Source organism: Pseudochaenichthys georgianus, chromosome 8 (assembly GCF_902827115.2).
Source record: "Pseudochaenichthys georgianus chromosome 8, fPseGeo1.2, whole genome shotgun sequence".
NCBI lineage: Eukaryota > Metazoa > Chordata > Actinopteri > Perciformes > Channichthyidae > Pseudochaenichthys > Pseudochaenichthys georgianus.
Window position 1 is genome coordinate 23,683,677 of NC_047510.2, and position 25,280 is coordinate 23,708,956.

At 41.8% G+C, this 25,280-nt stretch overlaps 1 protein-coding gene across 4 annotated transcripts in view; it reads left to right on the top strand.

Annotated features, from left to right (window-relative positions):
- cep112 (centrosomal protein 112) overlaps nt 1-25,280 on the top strand; it is a 108,906-nt gene that overhangs the window by 51,341 nt on the left and 32,285 nt on the right. For all 4 annotated transcript variants that reach the window (XM_034089297.1, XM_034089300.1, XM_034089298.1 and 1 more), the window contains 3 exons: nt 2,034-2,141; nt 7,001-7,183; nt 18,061-18,291. In XM_034089297.1, coding sequence (XP_033945188.1) covers nt 2,034-2,141; nt 7,001-7,183; nt 18,061-18,291 — 522 coding nt within the window. The remainder of the gene's footprint in view (nt 1-2,033; nt 2,142-7,000; nt 7,184-18,060; nt 18,292-25,280) is intronic.

The following is a 25,280-nucleotide window of genomic DNA, read 5'->3' on the forward strand; positions in this document are numbered from 1 at the left end:
AAAACTGTTTGACAGGCAGTAACCAAGACAATGCACACACAAACACACACACTTTTTTTGTAGTAGAGACACAGCCTGACCACAGATGCGACAGGGCGCCACGCTGACTGCGTTTGAATGTCCTCCGTATGTCTCCCTCCCCTTCACTTCGCCTTCAACTGCTCTCATGCTGAAAAAACACACAACAATGTCTCGAGCCCTGTCGTCCCCGGCAGCTTCACTCATTTCAGTCAGCCAAAATGAAGGACATGATTTATAATCCTGCTCATTATGCAGGTGCATTCATTCGCACGTTGACCTTGCTTCCTCTCAGTGGGCGTGACGTGGGACGGTTGTGTTTTTTTAATGGAGGACGGGTCGCCCGCACTCAGCAGACTAATTAGTACGTCAGCCTCGCGATCAGCGCTCCACACAGCGTGGGCTGCTGCTTGTTGGGAGAGTTCTCCAATCGATACGCACTCCGCGGTAAACTTCTGATGTCTTACAAGACACTTTGGCTATAGGCGTTTTTGTTGAGCATCTTTTGGCTATACCGTGTGAGTGCTGTATTGACGGGGCAGCACTGAGTGTGGTCCTAGGTTGCCGATTAGCACATTTGAGTCGCTGATTAGTGAAGTTTTCAGCAAATCCATATGTTGTAGTTTTAAAAAAACGCTTTGTGTGGGAGTCGAATGAATACATGGATGTTTGTAGGCGCACAAAGCAACCTTCATTCCCCCCCAGAGTGGATTTAAAATGTCTGTCATATTGAGCACGAATGAATTGTGCTGCAGATGGAAGAGAAGACAAACGGGAAACTTTAACTCGGGTCAAAAGAGCCCTCGATGCTGCAAATGTCTGTATGTGCCTCCTCTTTTCTCCTGTTCTCACCCTTCCATCTCCTGCTTGTTCCCTCTTTTCCCATGGAGCCCCTGGCATCCCGATTTCCAATCTGACTTTATCCTCAGCCCACATCAAAGCCAAGAGAGGAGCAGTTTCTTCTGTATCACCATCAACCTCTCCCAGACCCACTTATGCATCGCTCCATCACGTTCTCCTGCAAAGGCTTTAATGTCGTACAAGTGTTTCACTCTTTCTCTTCATCCTTCCATCTTTCCTCTCCTTATCTTCTCTCTCTGTCCTCGCATTGTGTTCTATCTAAATGGATTATCACTTTCTTTCTCTCATTTTAAAATCAGCATCCCACTTTAAGACTGCCCGGTTTTGGTGTGAAAAAGAAGCAGCACACGGAATCAAATCTCTGTTGCGCGAGTCGTTCAAAGGAGGCTTCAGCATTTAAAATGGATTAATCAAAACACATTTCGCATTTCCAGAGCGTTACCCACACAGCACAGCCCAGATACAGAGGCGCTTCAGTCAATTACATTTCCAATTGTTTCGATTATCGTCACCTGAACAGAAAAATATGAAACGGGTAGGCTGCAAGCACGTGGAGTTAAGATAAAGAGAGTAAATATTGTCACATTTTCGACACGAACACACATCCTCAGAAGAAAAATATATATTTTTTTAACTGCTTTTCTTATATTTGAGTTTTGCAGTTATGTTGTTGCACCTCTGAATATATATGTGATTTTTTTGTGTGATCTACTGGAATTGCATATTTAATGTTAATTATAATATCGTACTTTGATGAATAGGTTAATAAATTGATGTGCTGTTTTAAAGATATGACTACGATACGATCACACGTCATGTGATGAATATATTTCACCCAACAGCAGCTCATTAATTTCAAATGAAAAGAAAAATATTACAGAGTAGCTCTGCTGCAGATGCATGGTGTTTTAGCTAGTTTTTTTTATATTTTACTTATGCTGTGTTTATATGTGAACTACAACTAATGGAAAAATATAGAGGAGTACAAATTAGCTGAAGTAAAATGATATCCACTATTCTGAAATATGAGACATTGAGTTTTGATGTATTTTCTAGCGCAACATAAATGTATTCCAGATTAGAAATGCAGCCTTAATGGTTCAGACGTGATTTATTTTCATTTTCAATGGTTTTTTTTTATTCCATGGCTCCAGATGGACAAGGTAGAGGAGGACCTGATCCGCTCCAAGTCCCTCAGAGAGAACCAGTCCAAAGAGTTCTCCCAACAACTCGATGCACTCAGACAGAAGTATGAGCAGCAGGTCTGTACGAGTCTGTCACTTGGTGTCATCTGTCTGCAGCGTGTGTGTCTACATGTGTCTGCACGAGCGAGAGGTTTTCTAGCGTCTCTGCTCACGATGAAGCCAGGGGAAAGAATTCTCCTCGCGCTTCTTGTCGTCATCACATTGTTATTTTCTTTCTTTTATTGTTAACACTTGGGCATCTGGAGCCAACCGAGGGGACTGACATCCATTTAGAATGCTCTTGTTATTCCTCCCCATCTGCTCCACCTGATTAATTTCTCATGATAGGAGACACGCTTTAGATTAAGACCGGATTGCGACTCAATAAATATCTTAAACGTTGCCAATTGAAAACGTATGCAATCTGCATAACAGACGCCGCTTCCCTTATCATCGCATCTCTGTCACTCTTCTTCGATTAGGAGAAAGAAACCCTTTTCACAACTCATTGCAATCCAGCTTACTGATAGGAGGACATCTCTTCGTGCATCAGATTCCATTAAACCATATTATCAAAGCATCCCGTCTTATTGTAGGCAGCAGAGAGCATGGGTTATATTTCTCCTACGCCCATTAAGCTCTCCGGCCTGCTAGTGGGATTTTTATCTCTGGCTGTAGACTTTAAAAATCCAACTGAATATGTTTGCCATAAGATATGTGTACTTTATTTGTAGAGATTTATACTAATACTCTTTTGTGTTTCTTTCTTTGTGTAACCTGTGTGCTACTATAGTTGAGTAATGCACAAATACATGTACAATAGTATATACAGAATCTGTGGCTTCACAATCTGGGATTCTTCAATTATAACACCAGGCAAATAGTTGTATAGTTACTTCAAGCATACTAGGGCAACCCTGCATAGCAACTGATTGCACCATTTGATAGGAGGTGCATATATCCCAAGTTTGAGCATCAATAATAAATAATAATTTAAATGAAGAATGATGAAGAGGCTACGGCATTAATATGGTGTAGCATCTCTATTTACAATCTGTATTCACATCATGATTGACTCCCAGCCACCAAACTGGCTCTCAACCTGTCTGATAATAAGCATGCTAACTCTCATTTCCAGGCCAGATGAAGTTTGCACTGTGTCTAATGTGCTGGAGATAGTTTTAAGTGAAGGACAGAAGGTCAGTGTTGTTTCCAAGGGGGTGGAGAAACGGCTCCGTGACTGTTTGTAGTTATAATGGCGCTTGTAGGGGGAAAGAATCTAACTTTCAAACGATTTAAATGGGATTTATTATGTATCTAACAGAAAATGTGTTACTGGGAAAGAAGGAAATGCATCTTCCTAGTTCCTTCTGAAATGATAAACTGTCATAGAAATGGTTTTCACGACATGAATAATTTCATGCTTCTCCCTTTCAGCGCGGTGTGGACAAAAGTAACAAGAAACGGGTTTTATTGCGCCCAAAATGATTTATGATAATGATGCCATCGCCATATCTATAATAATAATGATAATAAAATAATATGAATAAGAAGAAGGAAAGTGATATAAGTCAAATCCCACCTCGACTTGACGTGTTATGATACGATATTATAGTATTTATATTAACACTTGAATATTTAATATTGCGGTATGTCCCCCCTAATGCAGCTTAAACCATTAAACACATCATATGTATATCCAAAAGACATATTAAGCCTTTGTACTGGTCTCGTTACCGTACGATGTTCTTGGTGTGTTGTGTGCCAACTTCAGTGGAATCATGAATTCCATCTCATGTGAAAAACAGGTAAGTCATCAAAGCATTGCAGCAAATATATTGAAGTGGCGATTATCATCTGCCGCCACAGAGTGGGGGATGCGGACAGTTGACAGTTGAAGCCAGCTACACAGGGTGAGCAGCTCGTCAGGAAGCCTTTTGTCTTCAAGATAAAAACACATAAAGACAAGGGGCCTGCCTTTGTGATGACGTTGACGTGCGTGCTGGTGACACTAGCAACACAGTTAGAAGGGTAGGGGGAAAAGAGAGAGAATGTATCTGTCGACGTGTGATTATTCATGTGAGCACAATCGTTTTTATGTTTTGCGTGCTGTGTTTATGCACACACACAAGCGTGACCACGAGTGCTTTGTGTGTACCCGTTCACCCATGCCTTCATGCGTGTGGGTAAATGTGTGCTTCCACTCCAGAGAGATTGGTGTCACAAGATCGCCGGGGTCAAGTTTGTCCCTTCAGATACTCACAAAAGAACATTCCCTCAAGGCCAACTTCAATGGGCCGTTAAAAGGCGATCTCTGTGTGAAGGAGTTGTTTTCCAGCTGACCGTACTGGCAGTTGGACGTCATGGTGTCCAGAAGAGCACTGCCTCTTGACGTCGGAGTGATGCGGTGAGGTCAAAGTTGTGACCTTGACAGTTTAGGGACAACTCAACAGCTTCATTCTTGATGTTGAATTGGAAAGTAAAGAATGAAAGAGACTAGTCTGTAGGCTTGCAAGTGTGTGGACGTCCTGTACTCATATGTAGGGTTAGCACCGCTCACTGATCTTTAGTTTAAACCCAGTGAGGAATAAGAGGTTTGTCTTTCTTCCATTTCTCCCTTCCTTCCCACACTTACTCCACACTCCCCTGCTGGGACCAGACAGGGCTTCTGTTCAAATCTCCTCCACACCCTCCTCTTCCCTCCTCCTTCCCAAACATTTCAGATTTCTCACTGCGGGGCTGAAAGAAGCCCATTACCTCACTGTCCTGTCTCAATGCGATCAATGCGCACACACACAACCATGTCGGGCCGGGCTGACGGGAGTCGTGCTGTGCAGTAACACCCTACTCACTCTGTGTCTGTGGCACTGTGCTATAACCGACTCAGTGTTCCCTTCATAAACTCCATGCCGGTCCCTTTAAGAACCGCAGCACCCAGCATCCTCCGCTGCACGCTGGCGCTACGTGATGTCACAACCAGACGCCTTGCTGGGTCTGCTTTCTGTCATCTCCTCTTCGTCTTTTTCTTTAGCTGGTTTTCCCTCACAATGGATCTATCTTACCCATTTCTTCGTCCTTGTTTCACCTCTGATCCCCTCGTTCCTCCAAAATCCCAATGGCCCGAGACTCTAAACAGGAGCGTACAGGAAGCCATGATGTCCGCCCCTAATTTCTGTTGCAGCATGCCACGTTGTCCAGCTGGGGAGTTCTTGAAGCAATTGCCAGGTTATCAGTCTGTCAGCTGTAACTTGTGGTGCTGTAAGAGTCTGACTATCCCTTTGGGACAACATGTTCTGGCTCTGGATCTCATTTGTATCTGTCTATTATGGAAAATGAATGCAGTGGAATTCACCGTAGACAACATCAGCATCGCCAATGATAGCATTGGAAGAAGTTGCCCACATTCTGCATACAGTTTGTCAAATGGAGTGTCGTGGTGTCCTATTGTAAACTGGAATAATGGATTGGAGGCGTATCTTTAGAGTGTGTGTGTGTATATTTTTACCATGCCATTAACTGGGCCGCTGTGATAAAATACATTTTTATATATAAAAATAATTCTTCTCATCGCCCTTTCAGAGAGCTTTTAGCAAAGCTCCCTCAAAATCTGAAGGGTAAATTCTTGGCTGCTAAAATGAAGTGTCTATTGTGGCCTTCCTCTCAGTGCTGGGGACGGAATCCGGCTTCCTGTAGATAGCCCCTCATTCATCACCTGCTCTGAATAGCATGCAATGTCCAAAGATAGGCCCGTGGAAAGAACAGGCACCGGGCATAGAGGCTGTGGATCTCCGCTTCTCTGGCAGGCCAGGTAGGGTGCCGTCAAGCACAATGTGCAGGGGATTAGCTTCAAAGCAGGGAAGCAAATGGGCCCCAGGCCCCTGCTGTCCTTTCAGGGCTCCGGCTGGGACTGCACGGCGGGATGGTGTGGGGGTCACAGGTTCCCCCGCCATGGGGGAGTGGGAAGGGAACAGAGCCTGGGAAAGACTTGGGGCTGGGAGCTCTGCTGCCAAGGCTCACCTCTCAGCAGGTGACTCCGCTCACAGTGAGGCTGGGATACAGACTTACTTCAGCTGCCAGGATGAATAAGCTCTGAAAAGTGGGCTTTGTGTCCCATTAGAAGTGTTTTATTTACCTCTACTGTATTGTGTACAGCTGTTTGTAACTCAAAAACTAGCGAAGTTGGCTTCCCGTTGATTGGTGCATGTGGCTCCTTGCTATTGTAGAAGCCTAAACCCATGAAAAATCTGGTAAATACTTTTTGTATCAGAATCGTATCAATTTTGAAAACATAAACTGATATTAATCAATTAATGGAATGAATAAGAACTTAGTTCATCACACGTAAAGGCGCTATCAAAGATTAATAGCATCTTCCCGTTTCTCTTCAAAGTTTTCACCAACCTCCAGTTCTTTTTTTTTATTATCTGGGTTTATTTGATCATCATAGTCATCGGCTAAGCCGATTTTCACATGCTGTCAGACGCATAGCATGGGGCATGGGGTAGTTACTGCAGCAGATGGCTAACCCCTACCGGCTTGCATGCATAGCCCAAACTAGCTGCTCTTTTATATGTCCGATGGCAGAATAGGGCAAGGGGGGCAGATTTGTAGAGACAGAAAGGAGTGGAGCATTGAGGGCCGGTCTGTACAATTGGCAGTAGAGGTGGGAGGGCGGGGGAGCAAGCCAGATGTAAACACATCACGCCTTCCTCTGACAATGGGAGGAAGCGGAGAAACTTTCCTTGCTTTTTTACCACCTTCCCAACATTTTGGCCAAATTGGTAGGGCACGTACTGTAGGTGTTATGGGTCCAGTTATAGGTATAGGAGGAAGAAAGGATGAATGGATCGGTAGATGGACAAGTTGTCATGACGACAGGATTGCTTCTGAGTGTGTGTTGGCTGATGAAGTCTCTCTTTGCCTGCTTGTCCAATCAGATGGCTGAGCAGCGCATGCAGCACGAGCAGGAGAGGACGCGGCTACAGCAACAGCACAGCGCGGAAAAGGACAGCCTGGTCCAGGAGCGCCAGTGGGAGGTGAGCAGCCTGGAGAGGCAGGCCAGGGCAGCCCTGCAACAGCACCAACAGAACACCCAGGAGTGGAGGAAGCTCGACGCCCAGGTAGGGGGTCTCCACTGATCCACGTTTGCACACACACACCCACATGCTGACCCATCGCTCTCCCGTGGACAACCATTTTGTATTTCGCACATTGACGGTTTCCTGGGGTTTCAAAAGCACAGCGGGTTAAGACACTTTTTTTACTTGGAGCAGGACAGATATTGATATTGGGCGTGAATCATTTTATGGATAGCTGTGTATCGGTTGGTAGTTTACGAAATAATTTAGATATTGCTATCTGAATGTTTTTTCTTATAATTTTGGCAAAAACAACGTTGCGCGGAAGGAAAGTCTTTGGGGAAAAATTGAATAAACTAAACTATAAAGTCACACAGTGCCGACTTCTAACGTTGTTCTAAAACATTTTTAAGATTTTCTTTTTATCGCAGCAGGGTTTTGTGATAGAAGTGCAAATATTTGACACCACAGGTAGCCAGATGAAGGAGAAGAAATCTGTTCCATTGGGCACCAAGGTTTTATTCCGAAACCCTGGGTCCAATTTCTCTTTTATTTTCCGCTGTACGGTTATAGACCAGCGTTAAGCGCCCTCTACTCACTCCGAAGTGTATCTCTGCATGACATTCTCCTCTCACCGCAGGTACTCATCTCCCTCCGGAAAATGCTCTTATTTCATCATTGACGGCCCGAATGAATGTATGACATTTGGATCTATATTAACGGGCATGCCTATTCTGTCACCGTTTAGCCAAACCAGCAGCAGGTCTTCATCTCGTCCCCTCGTCTTCGCCTCTCTCCAGCCTGGGCTAGCTTGAAGCTCTGTGGGACGCCATTTGACAAACCGGCCCCCAACTGGGGATGTGTTTGACTCTTCAGGCTTCCTGATCGAATGGACATTGTCAGCATGGAGAGACATAGACATTTTTGTTTATTGGCCATTAGCTGGATATGGGGATCCAGTTACAGTCGCACCAAATGGAGGGCAAAGAAGTCGGACTTCACGTAAACAATTTTAAAGTTGTATTCGTCATAACTTAGTACAACTATTTACGAAAAAGGGGCATTCAAGAGATTAACACATACCACAAAAAAAAAAATTAATTAAGTTAACCGTCCTACACTGTATTGATGTTGAAAGCCTATTTTTCGAGTAAAATGCAACCATTTCTAACAACTAAAGAGACTCCTTAGGATATCAAAATATAATCTTTTAAACTCTGACATTTTTTTTTTTTTATGTTTACATTTAAGGTTGTAATATTGAAACTAGAAGTGATGTTCCGTCTGATGTTCAAAACAGCCCGGTAGCTGTCGGTAGCTCAAATATCAAAAATATTCTTTCATACTAGGCTCTGTTTCACATTGAGGCAATTGTTTTAAACACTGCGAGAAGCCATCTCAATCGCCATGCCAGTTATTATAATACTGGTTTGCTTGCGCCACAGCTTTCTGAAAATGTACTTAAAAAGCAACAGTGAGAGGCCCTCTCTAATGTGCCCCCGTCTAATGTTGTGGGGTGAAATGTTTTTCACAGCACCAATGCCACCAGCTAGTGTGTTATTTTTGCTTTTTGGAGATGCCGTCACAACAGGGCATTTCTGCTGATAACATGCTGTCCTACTGGTGTCAATATGACGTGTTGTTTCACGAATCCTTGGATCTCAGAAGGTGACAGAAAACAAACTTCTCCAGTGCTCATCTCATATTCTCAGTTCCCGTTTGCTTGAGCAGCATTTTGAGTAGAGATGCGTTACCGTCAGACGCCGCAGAAATCAAGATGTTCACTCGGGCCTTGGAAAGATGAAGGATGGGATTGTGAGGTCTCTGAAAGTGTGGTGTGGATGTGAGCTGGTTTGACTTCCTGTTTGGATGGATGTGCAGTTTAAATGACAACAAGCTGACATAAGTAGCAGATAATATGTGTTAAAGATGTGCTTTTCGACACTGGAAAAAGCCACTTACTCCTAAACACTTGTGGGTTTACCAAAGTTGTTTACCACCAAGGATATCTGTGCTGTCATACTGCTAGCAATGTGGCCTTCACTGGCAGCCTTTTAAATGTGTAACACAGGGCGGAGAAAGTGTGGAAATATTAATTGAATCTTCAAAAAAGAGCACTTTGTTAATGCACACAGAAAACATAGAGCACTTCCTGTAAAGCACATTCTCTGGCTTCTTTTCTCCTTTGCTTCTGGGAAGCTCAGGACTTTTCAAAACAACACACTCCCACCACATGGATCGGATGGGCAGTATATTATCTTCAAGTGACATGTCAGTAACCGTCATGCCTGCTGTGGCATGGCCTCATTATTTCTGCCTCCCTTCTTCTCACACTTTCTCTCAGTCTTCCTGGAATCAAGGCAAGGATAGTTGCAGCTCGGAAGTTGGAAAGTGAACAGCAAATGTCAGTCACACACTCATAGGATGAGTAATACCCACTCATCCCCTTGATGTGGTGGGACACTAATAAATAGCATTCCTGACTTGCCAATGAGTCGTAGCATCGATTTAAAGAAAACTGGGACACGTTGTCCTCCTCCCACCAGAGCACCTTATCCAAAATATTGAGCCCACCGTGAAGCAGCTGCACATTATAAAGGCTAGTAAACACCGATGTTGTGTACAAGGAGCTTCTATTTGTCCCATGTCCACACTTTAGGTTATATTTAATTGTTCTGTTTGTGCCTTAAATGTTATAATATCCTTAATGGAAGAATCTGAATTATGCTGCTGGATTCTAGGCCTGGTGTGGGGCTGGCATCCCACCGACTCTGGGGATTAAGTCACACATTCTCAGCCTCTTGGAACTCAATGTTCTCTTGAAGGAAAAAAAAATGTTGAAGCTGAACAAATAGAAGTATGAAAAGAAGCTCCCAGACAGTTCTGCATTGTCCCGTCAGCTGATCAATGTCTCTTGAAAGATAAAGACGCTTTGTTTTTAGGATCCATCCCCACTACATCCTCTAAAAGGCTCCACTTCCTGATGTAATGGCCTTTTTCCGTCTACAGACATTGTGATGAAATCATCCACCCATGTTAAACAAATCAATGTTAAAGTAACGGAATGGGAGAGGAACACTATATCTTTTGTGTAGTCACACTGGATATGAAATGATGACTCATACTTCTACAATTACGAAGTTTACCTTGAAACCTTTGAATTATATATTCCCTACAAAATGATGCATTTTTCGAGAATGTACAGATGAATTCTATTGAATGTAAAACAATTGTAGTTGTTCACTCTTGCTGTTCTTAATATATACTCCATTTTGTGTATCTTCAGTTTTTAAACATTAGTAAGAGTCGGACTTCAAAAACTAGGACAAGCATTATACATTAATTTTAAAGCCTTGCGAACAACACAATTGTTTGTTCTATGAAAAACGTATCATTCATATTCTTCTCACCAGCTCCTCCTCCAAACTCATTTTATAGGTATTATTTTCCCAATTAATTAATGTATTTTCTAAAGGAAAACGTACACGCCATCTGGACTTCAAACAGCATGGGAGAGTCTGGTGAGGTCTTTCTTCTGGGCCGCGATGGACTAAATAATGATGCTGTCCATTTTTCAAAGCATTTCAATCCCAACTACGTGATTAAGATGAGTCAAATGAAGAGGGTGATGACAAGCCGGGTCAAATAAGAGGATGTCAGAAGAAGGGAGCAAGGCAGACAGCTAGACCAGTGTGCACGTCGATTGTCTCTGCGCTTGTGTACTGTCGCTAACCAAATGATTGGTCCCTGAGATCTGGGAGATCTTGTCTTGTTACTCAATGACCTCCTGTAGCAGATCCTACTATGACTGGCATTGTGGTTTAAGAATGATTTCATCACGTCTTACTTCCCATGTCCTGTTCATCTGAGTTTTTATGTTTTTCTCCTTCATTCTGACCAATCATGGGAAAGTCATCAGTGACTGCTGATGTTCTGTGATGTGTCGAGAGTTACAGCATGCTCTCTTTTCAAAACATGAAGCCATTTTAGTTTGTGCATACATCACATATTGTTGATTTTTTTTTTTAAAAACACATTTATTACAACATCTTACCTACATTTTGTTTTTCTTAATTCAGTCAACTATAACACATGAGTGTAAATGTATTGTATGTATCTAAGTCTAAACATGAATACATTATTTGTCTGTCGAGGAGTAAACGAACTGGTGATTTTATCGGTTATAACTTTTGCGTTTTACTCTGTTATATTGCTAACACGAAGCCAGTACATTGTTTACATTTAAGTATATTATGCCCCTTTTAGCACTTTGGGATTACTTTCATCAATGAAAGGTGCTTTACAAATAAAATGTATTATTATTTAATAGTTAATTATTTAACTATTTGTCAGAACAATGCTGCGAATCACTTGTTCCAGCACACAAAGCATTAGCTTTCACGATAGCATAAAGAATAGAAGCAGTGGTAAACAGCTAAGCTATCCTAATAAGCCTCAATTTGGAGTTCAGGCTAAAAGTTGTGTCACCTGTCATGCTAATGCACAGTATCATTTCTCACAGCAGTCCTTTGTGATGTGTAAGCCGGAACAGAACAGATGCAACCACAGTAATAAGATGAATTATGGGGCTACAGCATTCAGGTGTGCCTGTGAGCCAACGTGCACACTGCCAGGGCCTGGCGCTGACATGCACAGATGGAATTATACATTTTATTAGCTGTGCCTCAGGTTTTTTCTCTTTATAGTTATGTCACTTTTATGTAATCCTTTTTTTAAATTAATGTTAACATATCACTTTCTTTTATAACATCCACAAATACATTCCCACATTAGCATTACAATAGCATAATTAATCTATTCAAATTCATTTTAATGATGTACCGGTGTTTTCCTCCTTTTTTTGTTTTTCTAATTCGAGGCCATTCTCTTTCAAATATGTGGACACCCTGCATAATTGGTTTTATTTCTACAAGGGAGGCCCACCCGCATATCATAGAACAGTGATAGGAGTGGCCGCTTTGTTGTTGTTGTTGTTGTTGCTGTCAAACTAAATTATAGCGACTCTACTTTTATTACCAGCACATCCTGGCTGTTCACTCTATAAAGGATTCTGCTTAAACAAATGTCACATTAAAGCAGCGTTTCTCAAAGTGTGGGGCAGAGATGTGATAGGTGGGTCGCGAAAAAAAAAATTATTTAAAAAATAAAAAAAAAATAAAAAAATCCAATTTCCCCCCCCCACATTTATTTATTATTTATACACTGGTGGAATATCAAAACAACGGCCCGCCCGGGGTGCAAAACGTATCAATGAAAAGCGACCCTCTACCACACAAAACAACACCTGTAGATAACCCAATTTGTGTTCTTTGAAATTGAAAAGGATATTGCATTGTGTTTGTTACTTTCGTTGCAGTTGTATGTCTTAAGTGTAATTTGGCATGCTTTTATTTTGAAGGCAAGTTTACGCTGTTGACAGTTGTTGTTGCTATGGAAACAAGAAACGTTTCACAGCGGGCGGAACTTGTCATAAAGTCCGCGATAATAAAGCCCACCCATTTAGAGGGAAGATATGATTGGTCAATTGTACTGTCATTTGACATTACTCTCGTTCAGTTACTATAGCTGGCCCTCTGTGAATTCATAGCTGGACGTCCAATCAGCTCCTGTCTTCACAGACTCGCAGAGAGGAGCTTCTTTCATTTAACCCTTCACATTCAAACAGAAACTGAATAGGCAGATTCAAAGGATTTATTTCTTTGGAAATGTTATTTTAAATACAATTTAATCAAGTTATTTTTGGTAAAACTATTGACAAATATTACTAAAAACATATTTTAAAAAAATATATAAAGAAAAATATAATTTGTTTTAATGTTTTTAAATATTATTTTGTAGAATATCTTAGGCCCTCAGAGACAGGCTCGCCACTGGTAAAAATCTCTCATACACACATGTGAAACGCTCTCACAGACACACACAACAGCGTTGCAGTCGGGAAGAAAAGCAATGTGGAGCGAGAGAGCGAGAGAGCAAGAGAGAGAGCACACCTTTATCTATTTAATAAAGTTGTACAAAATAAAGTAAGAAATCATTCCAATGTGTACTATAGGACAGTAAAAAGTTTAAAAGGAGAGTGATTAGTCAAATATGCATAAATAAAAAGAAAGAATGCTAACTAGGTAACATAAGATAAGAATAAACAAGTTTAAATGATTTGTTGTGATCATATTCTAAAGATGTTTGGATTATTGAAAAGTATACAGCTCCCTTTCATCTGAGTGTTGAGAGCTGTATCCATAAATTCATGTTGGGCTCAAAGTAGGGCTGCTCGATTATGGCAAAAATCATAATCTCGATTATTTTGGTCAATAATTGATATCACGATTATTAAAAACGATTAACCATTTACTTTGAAAAACATCAATTTATTGAAGAAAATAATTTGAAAAGTATGTTTTTAACATTTGATTACCCTGAACTTTAAGTATAATTCAACTGAAAAACCTATTTAAAAAATAAATAAAATCGTTTTATTTCGATTATGTTGTTTTCATAATCGTTGCAAGCCAAAATCGTAATTGCGATTTAAAATACGATTTAATTGAGCAGCCCTAGCTCAAAGTGCACCAGATTGATGCATTCAACTTCAACATTTAAAAAAAATCTTCCTGGGGGTGCATTCCCCCGGACCCTCGAGGATGTGACGTCCACCACCAAATAAAGCAGGTTAAAATAATTAAATTGCATACATTTTATTTTAGTAAACACTGAAAACGGGTCCCACAGACCCAAACAGCACTCAAAGGTTAAAGGTAGCATATAATAATGTTAAAATGTGCTAAATATATACACTGCAAAAAAACAAAAAAGAGGAGTAAAAGTAGCTCACGACTTGTTTTATTTTTTGAAAGTAACCCTCATCCTAAAAAAAGTTGGAGACCCCTGTTATAGAACGATACATTTGACAATTTTAAGCTTGGCCTACCATTTTATTGGAGCAATGAGGAACAGGTGGGGCTTGAAAAGGCCCACCTGTTCAAAGTGGGGAATGACAGAAAAAGTTTGAGAACCACTGCATTAAAGTTTGCAAAGAGAGTAGCACATGGGTAATAAAGAAAAATCTGTTTAAAAACCAACTTTGTAGTTATTGTGGCAGAGTAGCTGGTGTTTCTTTTTCTGTCTCTTTTTATATACATTTTATACATAAAGACCTACAGTCACTAATGGAGTCTTATAGCTTCTCTTCAAAATGTTCTTGTCTGGATGGAAACGTATTATGTCTGTTAACCAGCCTTCTGATGGTTCCCCAGTCTTTAGTCTTTTTAGCTGACACGATTTGACCCAATATATTTCATTTGACACTCTCCTATTGTTACCGAGAGCTGCTTCATCTCAAAGCGCCACATCTGCATGCTAACATGTGCCCTGTTGGAAGTGGCCACGCTCACATACTTCCAAAGGAGACATGCTCTTTTGGCCTCTTAAGTTTCCGAAGTGTCATTGCCTCTGTTCTGGGAGATTATACTCGTACTTATTCAAGGATTTTTTTTTTTGGAAAGCAGATCATCCACATTTGTTAAAGAGAGAATTATACATTAAAGATCCTCGAGAGTTCAGTTCTAATAGCTGCTTGCCCTTGAAGGCGCAAGTGAAGCAGTGAGACGGGTAATGTTGAGGAACAGCACTGGGACACAGAGATAGAAAGGATTGCTTGTGTTTGTGTTTTACCTCATATTCTCTCTGACTGTGCTGCATGCGATTGTATGTGTGCGGCAGCCTGACCATGTGCTGTCTGTGCGTGCGCATGTGAGTCTGTCTGTGTGTGCCAGTGTTGGAGGGAGCACAACACGGAGCCACAGCATCTGCCTGTTTTTGTGACACTCCTTTGAAGTCTCTTTGATTCTCCCCAGTGCCCGCTAAAAAAGACTTCAGACACTTTCTGTCTGATTGCCTTAGCATGGCGTTGTCCTTGGATGCCCAGGCAGAGCACATAGTTTGAACCAAAGTAAGAAATAAATCAAGTAAACCAAGGAGAGTAATGAGGATGTGCAATAGCTGTGCAATGTAGGTAGGGAAGTGTGAAACACCAAAGCTGCAGTGCTTCTTAGAACCACACTTCACTAAAGTCATATTTGCTCATTGCTTCTTATAAATTGTAGGGAATGATCATATTATACTGACAGAAGCAATATATGTGATTATGTTCAACACATTTGTGAAAGCTTTAAGTGTGAAGCAATGTAAAGTGTCCATTAAAGGGGACACTTATGCTAATGTTTAAGCTAAAACTTTGGCTTTTCTGCCGGAACGTTTTAACATGCTTCAATAGTTTATAGTTTATTAGGATCCCCATTAGCTGGTGCATAACAACAGATAATCTTCCTGGGGTCCTCAAATAACATAAAACATGACATTCGACAGTACATTACAAGACAATGATACAAATCGTGTACGGCGTCAATTTTCCTTCAAACAGTGACTTTCATATCAACCATCACATACAGCTTATTTCCTGATTCCCCATTTCCTTGGAAAGAAAAAAAAAAAAAAGAATAATAATAGTGATTTTACAAATGTCTCCCTTCGCTTCTTTTAGAGTAAAAACAAACTAAACAAATACAATCCTCATCATAACTGTGAAAGGCTGTGTGTGTGTGTGTGTGTGTCTATGTTAGCGAAAGTACCATATTCCTGCATGTGTTCAAAAAACCTATATTCCTATATTCAAGAACCACATAATTATCCTCATACTCTCTTTCTGATTATACATGTAATAGTTATACATTAAAAACACTCTAGTATAGCGTTTGTCTCTTTAAGACACACTCCAAAAAAGACTACTCTGCTCTGATTGGTCGGTTTTTCCAGGTCTTCTGTATCTGTTGCTCTCTGTCTGTGTCATTTCAGCCGGGGAATGACTGTAACGAACTGGGGCGCCACGTTCTACCTAAATGTAGTATAATTGTGACATCACAACGTTACACATTTTCTGGCTGCTACTTTAAAGGCACAGTTTTTGTGCAAATCTACTTGAATAGAAGTTATGATAGTTTCACAGTGTTTTTCTAATAGCACTCAAACCTACTTTATAATCCAAAAATATGCATGGTTATCTCACTTTTCAAAATACAATACATTTAAAAAAGGAATTATTTTAGTTTTTAGGCAAAAAACCTTCATCAAACAAACTGTGATGCAATTTTATGAAAACAGTCTTTTTTCTTTTTTTTGCATATCCTAAACTCTTCAATCTATCTGAGATTGAGTGTCATTGCTTGTGTCAGACCAGTCTTATTTCTGGGGTTTGGCTTATTAGCATTCCTGCTATAAAATGTTGATGCTCACTGGCAGCACTATTAAAGAGCTCTTCTGGTTGAAGTCAGGGCTGAGCAGTTCAAAAAGAGAGAGGTTACACCATCACAGCAGCCCCTGCTAGAGTAGTCAAAAAGAGAAACATTGCGGCATGTTTGTGAAACTTGGTTAAACTGTACAGGCTCTCCCTCAGATACTGTGTCTCAAACTCTCTGCAGCATCCTTTTAATGATTCCTATCAATACAGAGCATTTCTTAACATCTGCCTGCTGTAGCATCTCTCATTGTGGTATCTGTGTTTATTTGTTTTTATATTATCACCCTACACGACGCATCATTTCTCCTTGTTTCTCCCATATTCATGAGGGAAATGGAGAACCTCATGTGTCAGTGACAGAAATAAATACCATGTCATGATGAATGGTTACCATCACTTATCTTAGTCGACTGTACATTTATTTTATTTTTGTGACCAACTTTTTATTGTTTCCTTGTTGCCATACAGAGGGACTTGTATACACAGATTCAAATTATATAGACAATAAAACAAAAAGAAAAAACAAAGTTAAAATAAAGGGAATCCCTTTCCCACGCCACCCTGTCTCTCCCCCTTCCCACCCATCTTGCCATTTCACAGAAATCATTCCGATGTTTGTTAGAAATCGTCTGAGTTCATCTATCTATTATATTATTATATTATTTATATTATAGCCTAACCATTTATACACATCACATACATTCCAGGGTTTCCGTTAGCCGGTAATTACCGGTTTTTAGCTGGTAACATTTATTAAAAACCGGTCAATTCAAAACCTGACGGTCAACATGTCTGGTAATAATTAGGGAGGCTCCGATCGATCGGCCGCCGGTCATTATCGGCCGATATTCACTCTTAATAGTTTGATCGGTGCTCTCTATAAAGGCCGATCAGGAGAGCTGGATCTGATCGATATGGACATAAACGCGAGTGAAGTGTAACCGGACGCGAGAGAGAGATCAGATCAGCTGCTGAGTCAGACCGAGACACGCAGCTCTGCATGAGCACCTGAAGCCCCGCCCTCTGTTTAGCGAGCTGCAGGAGCTGCATGAGAAACTGACGGGCTGTCAGGAGAGAGAGAGGGGAAAAGAGAGGATCCGTTTCTCCCGTGTTATTATTCAAATGTAATGTAAACTTCTGAATAATGTACGTTATCTACTACAAGTAGTTTGTTTGAATGTAATAATTATGTTGTTTGTTGTTTGTGGAATCATTTATTGAAAAATTAATCTGAATTTTTCGATCTGTTACGATTATAAACTGAAGCAATATAAAAATGAGCCCGTGAACTGAGTTTTAAACTGAAGCATATCTGCTCATAGTCCGGTAATTACATGCTAACGGAAACTCTGCTACACAACTCTTATTATTATTGAAATATGACCGGTAAGTTTCAAATTAGTCCGGTAAAATAAATTCTGCCCGGACATTTGACCGGCGAGAAAAAATCCTAGCGGAAACCCTGATACATTCATACATTTTTTTCCGAACATTTCATCTGTTTAAACTGAATTGACTCCTAATCATCTATAAATGCACCAAGGTGTGCATATATGTACAATCTTAATTGACATGACTTTACATTTCTGTTTCCAATTCCTTGCAGACAATTTCAGATTTGGAATCTCAGTTGTCGAGTCTCAGTGAGGATCTCCATGGAGCCAATGAGAAGCACAAGCAACAGTTGGCTGAGATGGCGTTACTCCGGGAGGAGGAAAAACAAAGAGAATTCCTGGACAGAGAGGCATCGTTGGACCGGCTCCGCTCGGACATGGAGCGCATCCGCGGCGACCTTGAGGAAAGCCACCAGCAGGAGAAGGACGCGGCTCAAGATAAGGTGGGTGAAGGGTTCATGAAACGCATCACATCACTTTCCTCTGTGGATAAATGCATTTCAAACAAAGGTTTCATAACACGTGAAACGTTCTTCCGTTCACAAGCAGTTTCTCACAAAACGGAGTGGATGGCGCTCGTGTTTGAAATAGCCTCGAACCAGTAATTAGGTAGAAAACACTGGGCAGCAGAAGAAAAGCTGTGTTTATTCCTGCAGCTGTGGTTGCCTTTCAGCCTGTGGGAAGTCAGCTGCTATTACCACTAGAAGTGGTGTTGTTGTATGTTTTAGCAATGTCCTGTGCAGGCAATCAATAATTTGTATTTTTTCTACGTATCTCAAACTGTTTCTCTGTATGTCTGCCTCCTTGTATATCTCTTTCTCCAATAGATGTTTGTCAGAGGATATTGGAAAAATGTTGTCTCTGTCAAGCTGTTATTTAAAATCAGTGCAGACGGTGAGAACAGATTGTGTGTGAGTGTATGCTTGACGTGGACTTGTTGTATAGTGCTTTTATTCAAAGCCTTTTATAACTCTTAATCACCCATTCTCCCACACAACGTTATCAGCTAGCTACCAAACAAGGCACGTTCAGTGCCAGACATGTGTACAGTAGGAGCGGGGGGTCAAACCGCTACAGCCCACTCTACCTGCTTAGCTTTGACCGCCCCCAGAGAAGGAAGGCTTGCTCGGGGTCGCAACAGCCGCCGGTTCAGTTTTACAGATCAGTACATCTTAATGTTTGCACATCCAAGATGGGGTTAAACTTTGGTACATGTGACCTCTACGATTTGCCCATGGACTCAAAGAGCCTTACGCAGCGTCCACACGGCGGCGTGCGTTGAAGCTTGCCGGTGAGCTTGTCTGAAACTCGACCAACAACCAAGCACATGAATCTCCCGCCCCAAAGGGAAGCGACGCTCCCACAATGCAGTTCGGCAAAGTGTGACGTCACCCCATTCAAAGGGAATGGGCAGAAGCGTTGAAGCGCACGCCGCCGTGTGGACGGGCCGTTAGTGTTATTGAGAAAAGTCCTCGTAAACACCAGAAAAAACATGTCAAATTACTATTAAAGGTTTTTACTACGTCATAGATAGAGTCTAAACAGAGTGTTGAGTCAGATAGTTATGCATCATGGGATATACACTTTTTCATCGTTCGGGGATTGGATTTAAGGGACGGTCACAAAGTGGAAACCACAGACATTGCCCAGCTTTGCTTTTTGCTATCTTTGTGAACCAGGAAGTGCTTCAATTAGAACTTCTGAGGTTTCCTGTCCCTTTCTTTCTCTCTTTCTGCCTTTGATTGCTTCTCTGGCCACTACAGAAACTGGACCCCCGACTTTGAAATCACCCATAATCTTGTGCTGGTCTAGCAGGAAGCTGACCTAAGGTGGTGTTGATCAGAACCTAATCCCTCTGCAGGTCCCATCAAAGAGAGCATTTTTCATTAGACACCATCCCGCCCCAGCTGCGCAGCATTAGCCCCGGAATGCAGGGACCTCCAAAGCACCCAGCCGGCCATTTTGGCTCCATATGGCACACAGAACCTGGGGTACTGAAGGGAGAGGGATCCGAGGAGAAGAGTGTGCTTATTACAGGGTAATCCTCGTTTGAAGAAATGACGCTATTTCCTATCAGCGCCTTTAATTCATTTTGGGATACGAGAAGGCTGCTTTGCAACTGAAAGATGATTTAGCTTTTTTGGCTCACTTTAATTCCTCTTCCATGGGAAAACTGACCCACAGTTGTCGGGGAATCTGGAGTGGATTCAAAGCAGTGATGCTGTATGTTGAACTGAGACTGATAACACTATAAGAAATGTGCTAGTTTCACTTTTTATGAAAGAGATTAATGATTTCTCTCAGTCCCTTTTTGTCAGCTCAAAGTACATACTTATAACAAAAAGGTCGAAACGGCTTTGCTTTTTCTTATCCTTGTCCAAGTTAGACTTGGGATTGTAGAAAAGTTTCACTTCTTCTTTGCGCCCTGTTTTTTTTCACGTGGGATTGAAGTCAGCCAGCTTTCAGATCCATATTGACTCGTTCGCCCTATTTTGTAAGCTGAAATGTCTCTTTCTTTTGATGCAGACAGAAATGCTGTCCTCTGCAGTCCAACATACTCTTGGAAGCAGAGGCCAGCTTTTTCTTTTTTCAACACATCTCCCAGATCCTGGAAAAAAGGCCAGAGAAATCCATTAAATCCATGAATGGATTCCCATCAAAGACGCATGCGTTTATGGGAGAGACAGAGAGGGAGAGAGGGATACAGGGGGATGTTTTGGGAGTAGACTGTCGAAGCTGTTAGAATGAAATAATGAGAAACAGAAAATCAGAGGAGATCAGACGTTAAAAGATTTGAGCTGCACCAAAAAGAAAAGAGCTGAGAAGGAAAAGTGATGGAGGTGGGCTGAGTAGAAGGTGTGGGGGGGTTTAGTCTGCTTGCTATTGAAGTGTGTGTGTGTGTGTGTGTGTGTGTGTGTGTGTGTGTGTGTGTGTGTGTGTGTGTGTGTGTGTGTGTGTGTGTGTGAGTGTGTGTGTGTGTGTGTGTGTGTGTGTGTGTGTGTGTGTGTGTGTGTGTGTGTGTGTGTGTGTGTGTGTGTGTGTGTGTGTGTGTGTGTGTGTGTGTGTGTGTGTGTGTGTGTGTGTGTGTGTGTGTGTGTGTGTGTGTGTGTGTGTGTGTGTGTGACCTCCCAATCTCCGTCCTCCACTGAGGGGCCTGTGAAGCTGCCTCTGTGCCTGATAAAGATGCCTCATCTCTGGGCTACAGTGAGCACCAATCCGGCCTCCCTCACACCACACATGATCCAGTGGTGGAAAGTAACTAAGTATATTTCCCCAAGCAGAGCACTGCACTCACAGAAGTATATTCTTAGATGCTTTACTTGAGTAAAAAAGTCACGTCTTGCAAAAAGCAGCTTAGTCTGGGTTACATGTCAGATGCCTATGAGTTATTAAAAAGGTCCACCAATACATATCTATATAAATATATGTATACATTAACTTGTCAGATGATTTTATGTCAATAACATGTTAAAAAACTAAATTGTGCGGCTATTATTTATACTTTTTTTTGTAATGTTTACATTGGTGTAGTGCGACCTTTACTCCAGTTAAGGCTCTGAATACCTATTCCACAACTGCCATGATACCTAGCACATAAAACATAGGTTATCTGTTGCAGTAAGTGTGTATAATTAGCTTTAAGTATGGTAAGTGGATGAAAGGTCTTTGTGTTTGACCTCTTCACCTCACTCAGCTGTATAATACTCACTCCCTGCTTGTCAAACCTAGAGATCTGAGATACTGTAAGACAAAAGATCAGATAGGGAATGAATAACGTCTGGAACCTTGAATTCATATTTTCTCTTAGTCTGGAGAGCATGGCCCTTTGATCTGCCGTGAGGAGATTAGATGTGCAAATGTTGCCTGATATGTTTGTGTGGACCCAGGTGTTTGTGCATGAGTGAGTGGGTGTCATAAAGAGAGCGCAAACGTATATATATTTGGTGTTGGCACATGCACTCCAGACTTTTTGTATATTTTTAAGAACCCTCTTTCCGGTGGCTTTTAATTGCTTCTGTAAATGTCACCATGCACTTTCAAAAAAAAGGAAAGCACATGTGTGTATTTGTAGTACTTTCAGGTGCGTGTGTGTACATGTCTACTTTCACTTCAGATCAAAGGGCGAGGGCATTTCATCAAACACTAACCAAGTGTGACAAAACCACCTGGAGGCAAACATCAGCCAATGAGGAAGCAGCTTTTTGGCATGCAGTGGCCAATTCCTGCTCCCTGTGTCACAGCACCCAATGTCCCTCTGGCCCTGTCCCATGTGTGTCCCTTCACTGGAAAGTCTCTTCTTAGACACACACACACACACACACACACACACACACACACACACACACACACACACACACACACACACACACACACACACACACACACACACACACACACAGGTTGATTAGAAAGCTGGAGTATGAGGGTCTGTGTCTTGAAGTTACTTGTGTTTGTCCCACAGGGTAATTCTTTAAATGTTGTTCTTCTAGAAGTTACAACTTGTTGGTTCACAGTGTGTGAGCAGGTCTAGCAGTCAGGAGTGTTTTTGTTGTGTATACTCACTTATAAAATGACACAGCTTGTCTGAGTAGATGCTGATGCCCTTTTGGAGCATTGGCTACAAACAACATCTAATACAAACATCCCAATCAAATGGACATGGTTTTGTTTTCTTATGGACTAGATGCTGATGAGATAAGAAAACACTTGTTTGTGATCAGTCACACAGCTGGAAACTGTGAATCCAGGGGGAGTGTATTACCTTAGCAAAGGCTTCAAAGCCTCATTTAAGTTGTTTGGCAAAGGAAAATCCTTTGTGTGTGTTTGTTGTGTTGTGCAGAAAGCTGACTGGGCGATCTTTTCATGTGGCCGGACACACATCTGTTTTCACACTACGTCCCATGTGTGGACACAACCTTGTCCATCCTTACATGTGGTTTCCACTGATTGGATCTTAATGTGTTTTGATGTGTTCTGGTTGCTTTCTCATCCATACGTAGAGCTGTGTGCATTTGTGAACGGACCACCCAAAGTGTTGCTAGTGCAAAACCTGCACACCGCTGAATTCTGACTGATCGTGGTCCCAGTCTTTGTTGTTTCCAGGCTTCCTTTGTTCTGTGGATCAATATGTGTGGATCACTGCTACCTCTGTAATTGTTGATTTGACCTGTGTGCTTTTTAAATCAGTTTACAATGACACAGGGAGACCACAAGCAATGATGATACAGTGTTTTTTAACCTGTATATCCTTTCTAAAACCACAGAGAATACATTATTATTGCGTGCGTGTGTGTACCGTTCTCTCTCTCAGCCAGAAGATGGTGGTACGAGGTTGTTGTTATTGTTGTTGTCGTAGCCACATCTTGTTCTTCTCTCTTGCCCACTGTCACTGCTGACTTATTAGGTTGGTCCTCTGCCATTTGGAGATATACCAAATCACATTATTCAGTTGGTCATGGATTAGAAGAGGAGGAGAGAAACATAGGCTGAGGGATGATCAAAGAAGGCCCACGTCCACCTCACACTAACACACTAAATGGGAGACACAAAGAGATTGGGGGGGGGGCAAAGCAAAGGATCAAATTTGTAGGCGAGAGAGTCAGACTTTTGAGTGCAAGGCTTTCAGATTATTGGATCAGTGTGACTGCTGTTGGTTTATGTTTACATCATAGCTTGCTTCACAAAAACACATTCAAGCGTTTGTGTGTGAACATATGTTGTGTGTTTGTGCACATGTACGCATGCGCAGATCCGTCTGAGCTCCTCGTTTCCTCAGTGCGCCGCACCATCGGGCCCCGCGGCGGAGAGAGAGTGAGTCACCCCGCAGATGAAAGAGTCAAAGTAAAGGCTCTGCCGTCCCAAAAAAACATCACACAGCTCCCTTGCTCACTTTTTGAAGTCATCCAAAAAGAGGGAGGGAAGCGACACACTTTCTCAATCGCATTAAAACATGGCGTCAGGCAGCTCCCATCTTGTTGCACGCTATAGATTACACTTTGGTTTGAAGTGGAGTTCTAAGTGGGACACGACGATATTGGGCTCTGTTTTTTGGGCTAAGTTCCGAATTCAACTCATCGGACATCTGAACATCAGGCAGACTTACTGATCAAAGTGGGGATGGAGGCATACATAGATGCGAGTTTGGTCTACCTCGGCAGGAAGTCAGAATTTCATCAATCAATCAACGTTTATTTATATAGCCCAATATCACAAATGTTACATTTGTCTCAGTGGACTTCACAGTTTGTACAGAATATCAGTATGACAATACGACACCCTCTGTCCTTCGACCCTCACATCGTACAAGGAGACACTTCTGGAGAAAACCCACAGTTTAAAGGGAACATGGGAGAAACCTCAGGGAGAGCAACAGAGGAGGGATCCCTCTCCCAGGACGGACAGACGTGCAATAGATGCCGTGTGTAAATTGAAAAGATAATACATTTCTATCAGAGTTCAATGACCAGTAAAATCACCTTTAGCATAAATATGATTGTCATAGCTTAAAGGTGGGGTAGGTAGTTTTGGAGAAACCAACTCGAGTGCTAGAATTTGAAAATACACAGCCAGAAAAAATCTGCTACTTCTTTACAGAGCCCCTCCTCCAACACACACGAACGCGCACATGACCAACGAGGGCACGAGATAAGGTTGTGCACAGATGGAAGGCTGACAGGCCGGTCCGGCTAAAATGATTGGTCGTGCTTTTTACAGCGCCACGGCTTCCACAGATGAAATTTTTTAATGGATTTTTTGTCAAAGCACTTACGATATTCATTGCTATCGGGATGTTAAGCGCATTCCATGGAATGTAACAAAAAGTGTATCTCGAGCCGGTTTCTCAAACATACCTACCCCACCTTTAACAGTCATGTCAATTGTCCACACAAATCTGTACACAGAAAAGCATAAATTAGACACTTTACTTTTTCTGTGATTGAAAGTCGGTCCACCTGCTTACGTTAAAGCAATCTGTGATTCCACCAGCGACTCCGTCCATTAGGCATTCACAACCTCAAACTACCTTTTTTTCCCTGACCTTCTGATTTGGGTTAGTTGTTAATCCCACTCACGCTGATGGTAATGGATGCAATTAGTTTTCTGATACCGAGATCATGCCGAGTGTGTACTCACTGAACATACGGATTCTTGTGTGTTTGGTGTATGTTTATCTGTGTTTCCACGGCTGTGTGATGCATTATTCCTGTACTTCCTGTGATGCTGCACTGACGGTGAGCAGCGGGGATTAAGAGAATCAGTACTGACAGGCAGTGATGGCAAACTGTGAAATGGAAACAAAGTCTCTTGTCATTACCGAACCAACGCTCTCTCCGACGCATAGAAACACAGGCAAACGCAGCAAGACAGAAGTGATTACAGACAAACGAGCAAACAACATCTCCCAGTTCTCCCTCGCTGGCAGATTGACTTC